The sequence below is a fragment of the Myotis davidii genome, unplaced genomic scaffold, assembly GCF_000327345.1.
Source record: "Myotis davidii unplaced genomic scaffold, ASM32734v1 scaffold378, whole genome shotgun sequence".
In the NCBI taxonomy this organism is placed as follows: Eukaryota; Metazoa; Chordata; class Mammalia; order Chiroptera; family Vespertilionidae; genus Myotis; species Myotis davidii.
In genome coordinates, this window is record NW_006290631.1 from 1,173,974 (window position 1) to 1,180,103 (window position 6,130).

General features: G+C 58.7%; 1 protein-coding gene across 1 annotated transcript in view; it reads left to right on the plus strand.

Moving 5' to 3' along the window:
* MYO5B (myosin VB) overlaps positions 1-6,130 on the plus strand; it is a 137,005-nt gene that overhangs the window by 81,271 nt on the left and 49,604 nt on the right. The window contains exon 17 of the mRNA XM_015563840.1: positions 1,813-1,899. Within this exon, the coding sequence (XP_015419326.1) occupies positions 1,813-1,899 (87 nt within the window). The remainder of the gene's footprint in view (positions 1-1,812; positions 1,900-6,130) is intronic.

Genomic DNA, 6,130 nt, shown 5'->3' on the forward strand with positions numbered 1-6,130 from the left:
TGAAAATGTAGCGTTATTGACGCTGCCCTCGCAGGAGAGTGCCGTGTCCCTCCTCCTGACCCGCACCGCCAGGCTCTCTCAGTCCCTGATGCCACTGACATTGGGGCCAGGGAATTCTTGGCTGTGGGCTGCTGTGCGCGCTGTGGGGAGCTTGTTACCCCGTCTCTATCTGCCCGATGCTCGTAGCACCCCCACCATGTGACACTGCAGGGTTTTAAGACGTTGCCAAATGCTGCCTGAGGACCGAGCCACCCCCAGTGGAGAGCCGCCGTCCCACACTAAATGCATTGATAGCATCTCCTGCATACAAGTCCCCTCTGCCGCCTCCTTTATTTAAACACCAACAAACATCTCTCACCCCTGTGGCTCTGGAGTGACAGCGAGGAAGATCCATCCCTTATCCTTCAGGAGTCACCTGGCGATGGCATAGCCGTGACTGCCCCCTAAAGGGCAGGAGCGGGAGGGGGAGAGATGGCTGCGGCCAGGAGGCGGTGGCCCGGAGCGAGGGTGGCCATCTGGGACGGCTCCTCAGAGGAGCCGCCAGGTTTTCCGGAGGCCAGTCCCCTGGTCGCAGAGGCGAGCAGTGCTGAGAGTCTCGGGCCCTGCAGTGTGACCCCGAGGCCGCAGAGCCTGGTGAGGGGGCGGGGGAGCCTGCAGCCGTGCCAAGATCGGTGAAGTGGCGCACGGCTGCCGGGGTGGAACCGATCCGACACCCGGAGTCTCGCTCTGCATCCCGTGAGCCCCGGCTCTGGGAGCCTGCGCGTTGTAACCGGAGGACAGTGTCGCCCCGCGGTTCCGCAGGTGGGCCTGTGCATCTTGGGTAGTTGTTCAGTCCAGACTCAAGGCTGCTTGAGCACACGTGGGCCTCCCACGTTGACCAGGGGTTCACCGGGAAACGGGTGCTCACCAGCAGGGCTGTTTTCCCTCCCAGTCGCCTAGTCTCGCTCACAGAATGCGAGATGCATTGACAGGGAGTTTACCTGGCTGTTGGGGAGATAAGATGAAGACACAGAAGCCCGTTTGTCTTTACACGTCCCGGGGGGGCGAGGGTGGAGGGGGGTGGAGGAGGGTGAACAGAGAATGATGATGACAGTAACTTCTTTGTATCGTGTCTTCGTTTTCCTAATGGGGTCCCGGGGGGCGAGGGTGGAGGGGGGTGAACAGAGAACGATGATGACAGTGACTTCTTTGTATCGTGTCTTCGTTTTCCTAATGGCATCCCCCTGTTACGTCCCCTGGTCATCACAGCAGCCAGTGGGTTTTAGTTGGCAGATAGCCTCACTCCATTGAGTAAGGAGGAGCCGGAGCTGGAGAGAGTGCTCTGCCCACATGACCCTGGCAGCTCCAGGGCCGGTTCCCTCTGCACCCTCCCCACGGGAAGGGAAGGGACATAGAGGGTCCCTTCTCCAGGTCATCGAGACGCAGGGACGAAGATTTGAGCTATGACCAAAAATCCTTTGCCAGATGCCTTTCCGAGGCCCCAGCATAGTCGACCTATGAGCCAGGAGGTCGTGTTTCATCCTTAGTAGGAGGCAGCCCATCATTGATTCTTGCTCATCATTGATGTTTCCATCTCTCTCGCTCCCTCTCTCTTAAATCAATAAAAATATATTTAAAAAGAATGCACGCACAGAGCGGAGATGCTGAAATGGCTCATGAGGCTGCCCATCCGCGTCCTCACTCTGCCTCTCACCTGGCTGTGCTCAGTGGCAGGAGGGCCGGCAGCTCAGGGCGGGAGGAGGTGGGCTTCCCTCTCCGGCTCTGGTTCTGCTTTTCCCGATGGCACTCACTGCTTGTCTCGTGGTTCCGCAGCTTTGACCCGAAGAGAGCGGTGCAGCAGCTCCGAGCGTGCGGGGTGCTGGAGACGATCCGAATCAGCGCAGCCGGCTACCCGTCCAGGTACGTGCCGCCGGCCACACCCTGGTGCACCCAGGGGCCCTCTCGTGGGCTGTCCGCCAGAAACAGGTCCTCAAAACTGTTCCCGAGCACTGAGGGCCAGGCAGGGTGCTGGCGGAAATGAGTGTTCCCGTCTGGTCTGAAAAGTGTGGGCGTCGCCAGCGACATCCTCGGGCAGCTTTCAGATTTCAACCTGGCATTGGTCTGAGTGATGCACTGGCCGCTTGCAAAGGAGATTTCTCCTTTACTCAGCTCCCACCTTGCCCCCTACCTCCTTCCCCTCTTATTGTGGTAAAACACACATCATATTTACGATTTCTGAGTGTGCAGTCCAGTGGCATTAGCACATTCACATTGTCATGCACCCATCACCTGCATCCGTTTGCAGAACTGACACTCTGTACCCATGAAGCAGTCACTCCCGTCCCACCGCCCCCAGCCCCTGACAACCACTGTCGCACTTTCTGCCTCAGTGGAAGCCGGAGGCGATTGGAAGCTGGGCTGCTTTCACATGAGTGGAGTCGTACAGTGTCTGTCCTTCTGTGACGGGCTTATTTCACGGACCATAATGTCCTCAGGGTCCACCCGTGTCGTAGCGTGTGTCAGAACATGCTTCCTTTTTAAGGCTGAGTAACAGTCCGTTGTATGTGTAGCCCACACGTTGTTTATCCGTTCGTCTGTCAGTGGACTCCTTCACCTTTCAATATAGAATCAAATCTCTGGTGGAAAATACAACTTGAGTCAAAGGACAGCTGTTGTGACCCAGCCTGCCTCAGGGATGAGCATGGAGCCACCCCGTGGCCACTCCGTATCTATTGAAGCTGGGCCCAGGCTGTGGCACGTGCCCGGAATGGGGCTGGGGGGCAGGAGTGATCAACCAGCGCTCGAGAAAGCGCACTGCGCACCAGCGTCACAGCAACCACTGGCCGTGCGGTGGCCCTGAGCAGGGACAGTCGCAGGCCGGAGCCTGTGGGGTTTTCCTGTGTCCCGAGAAGTCCCATGCGTCAGGAGGTGGAGGGGTGCCTCCCCTGCCCCCGCATCCCTGCATCTCCACCTGCGCCTTCCCAGGGCCTTGAGGAACTGCTTCATGCGCAGGGCTCACTTACAGAAACAGCTTCGCCGTCCATCGTCCCCAAGCCGGGGGCCTGGGAGGAAGCTGCTGCCGGAGCTGGAATTTGCACTTGACCCGGAAAGCGCAGAGCTGCCACTCCGCTGCAGCACCCAGGCAGCTTTGCAGAGCTCCATGGTCACGGCTTTGTTCGGAGGCTGTGCTCCGCCAGGTGCGAGGGGGGCTGTGCCCTTCCAGCCCCATCCCCCTGCCTAGAAGCAAGACGGGGAGTGTCCTGGGCCCCGTCTCCTTTCTGAACCTGGGTCTGAAGACAAGTACCTGAAGCCGCAGGACTGATGCGCGAGCCACGCCCAAGGTTGGACGAAGGCGGCTTTCCTTCCGGGGCCGGACTGTTGGGCTCCAGCCTTTAGATAGAGGGACTGGGGCCCAGGCCATGGGCAGTAGTTCAGCTTCAAATTCAAAGCCCTGTGCTCTGGCCGATTGGATTGCCTCTCAGCGACTGTTCCTTGCACAGGGTTCAGACCAGACACAGTTCATGCAACTTGAGAGAGAGACAGGGCCTCAGGAGCACTGAGCCGCCCGTTCCAGACCACACACCACAGGAGGCGGCCCCCTCCCCCTCCTGCCAATGGCCCTTCTGTCCCCGCTCCCAGGAAGGTTTCCTTCGCCCCCACCTTCCGTCCAGCGTCCCTCAAAACCCATCGCAACCCGTGGGTGGGTCAGAAATCAGTTTAATGGGTCGTGACCAGCATCTTGTTTTTTAATGAAATAACGTGGGGTGGGAGATAGAAGGCGGCCGTTGGTGGCAGAAAGGGTGCCGTGGCCTGACCTGGCATCAGTTTGTATACAGGTGTGGGCACATCCTGATGTAAATGGACTTTCCCACGCGAGACCCAGAGAAGGAAGGGAGCTGCTCAAGGCCACCGGGTGGCTGGACCACCTTCCCCTGCCCGCTGGGTGGTCATTGCCAAGCCCCTTACGGCCCCACATCAGCAAGGCGCTGGCGTCCAAGCTCAGGCCCGTCAGAGGAGTGAGGAGCAGGGCCCGGTCCTGGGGTGGAAGGAGCCAGACCCACTTTCCCATCCAGTGATTCGGGAAGAGGCCCCAGTCCTGCAGTCCAGCCGCACCCCCCTACCCCCAGGTGAAGCATTCTGGGGGCCAGGTGTGCTTTCCGCCTCATCAGACCGCCTCTAGCGTGGAGGCTGGGAGGGCGCATTTCATGCAGGCCCTTCGGCCCCTGTAGGTAGTGGCTCCTCCGACTGCTCACTCCGTCTGGCTGCCGGCAGAGTTGCCAGCAAAGCCGGGGTGCCCACCCACTCGCCGGCCTCATGTAGGGACGTGATGGATGCCTTTCTCTGCCTCCCTAATTGCCTCCGGCTTCTTCCCAGCAGATAGTTACAAGGGCACCTGTACCTTTTGTTTCTGTAATCGCAGGCGTTGTGGAAAGCGTAGGGCAGGAAGGGAGGACTATAGGATATCACAGAAGATGTTCCTTGGAGCTGTGGTCTCGAGGTTTAGGCTCGGATCCAGGACGCTGCCTTGCGCCTCCTCCTCACGTTCACGTTCTTAGCAGACTTTGCGAAAGGCTCAAAGAGAGGATTTCCCTCCCAAACCACCTTTTGAAAGTTAGCTTTTGGAAGGAGGCACCGCGGTTTTGTGGCGCTGTTGCTAGTACTGAGGCGGAGTGCAATCATCCATAGTATTTCCTGTAGGTCCCAGTCCCCTTTCACCCCTCCCCACTGCCAGGCCAGGGCACCCAGCGTGATCTGTCTGAGAAGATGAGTGGTGAGAGGCGGCTGCGGGCGGCTCCCACCCTGTGATAGCTGACTCCCTCTCCGCCCCCCGCCAGCATGGTGACCGCGCTGGATCTCGGAGTAGCATCACTGGGTTTTTTTAAAAGTGCTGCCTGCCCGCCTGCTTCCTCCAGGAAATTGGCGTTTGGGCCGCATCTGGAGAAGCAGCCAGAAGTTCTATAGAACCCAGGCCCATCGAGCTGGTAACTCCCATCATGTGTGCCGACTTGGGGCCTGGAGTGGAGAGAACAACGTCTGGGACCAGAGGGGCCTGAGCCAGTGGGTCACCCCCTGGCGGCTGAGACCGGCACAGCAGAGCGATGGCTCCTGCTTCCGCTTGTCAAGTAACCGCACAATTCTGCACAGTTGTTCCCAAAGAAAACCACGAGGCTTCCTCAATGAGGGGAATTAGAACTTTCACTGCTTTTCTCCCACTTCCATGGCCCAAGGGAAGTATCCTTTGCCGCGAGGAAAAGGGCAAAGGGAAGAAAATGCAGTCCTGGGTCGCAGGCTGCAGGTGAAGCGGTCCCGGGGGCTCACCCAGGAGCCCAGGCGAGGGCCGCGCTTCCCGCTGGGCTGCCAGGCGCAGTCCCTGCGCTCAGCCCCGAGGCCTGGGCACAGCGCTCAGCCCCGCTCTGCCAGGAACAGCGCTCAGTGCCCCCCCCGCCCCCGCCGGAGAGGGCGGACGCAGCCCGCGGCCAGCAGCGCTCTGCGCTCCCCGCCCGCCCGGACTCCGTACACCTGTCTATTTTTATCCTCCGAGGACATGTGCTCTCTGTGAGTCTGATTTAGAATGGAAATGAATCATTCAGCTGGAACTGTGCAGCAGTGGCTAAGAAATATGTCCATTATCGTGTACATAAAGCACCGTGATGGATGCTTTGTCCGGGAGGGGCTGGTCCGCGGTCTCGGCTCCCGCCCCCCCCTTGTCTTGGGCCCGCACAGTCATCCGTCTTCTCGTGGGGGGCTCAGAGCAGCTCTGTGTCCCGGAGGAATCGTGAAGCAAATGCCACTCACCCAGGGCAGTGTTTAGTGTGTTTTTTTAAAAGCACCTTTTCTGCCGGCTGGTGGGCTCAGTAGCTGTCGTTCCAGATACAGCTGAACCAGGAGGTCCTGGTTCGATTCCTGGTCAGGGCACATGCCCGGGTTTTGGGTTCAAGCCTCAGTAGGGGTGTGCAGGAGGCAGCCGATCAGTGATTCTCTCTCGTCATTGATGTTATCTCTCTCTTCTCTCTGAAATCAATAAAATATATATATACATTAGTTTTAAAAGCACCTTTTCCTACATCTTCAGTTCTTCTTCACTTCATTTATCTCCTCTCATTTACATAAAACAACAACAAAAACCTCCGTGTGCTTTCTGGAAAGATGC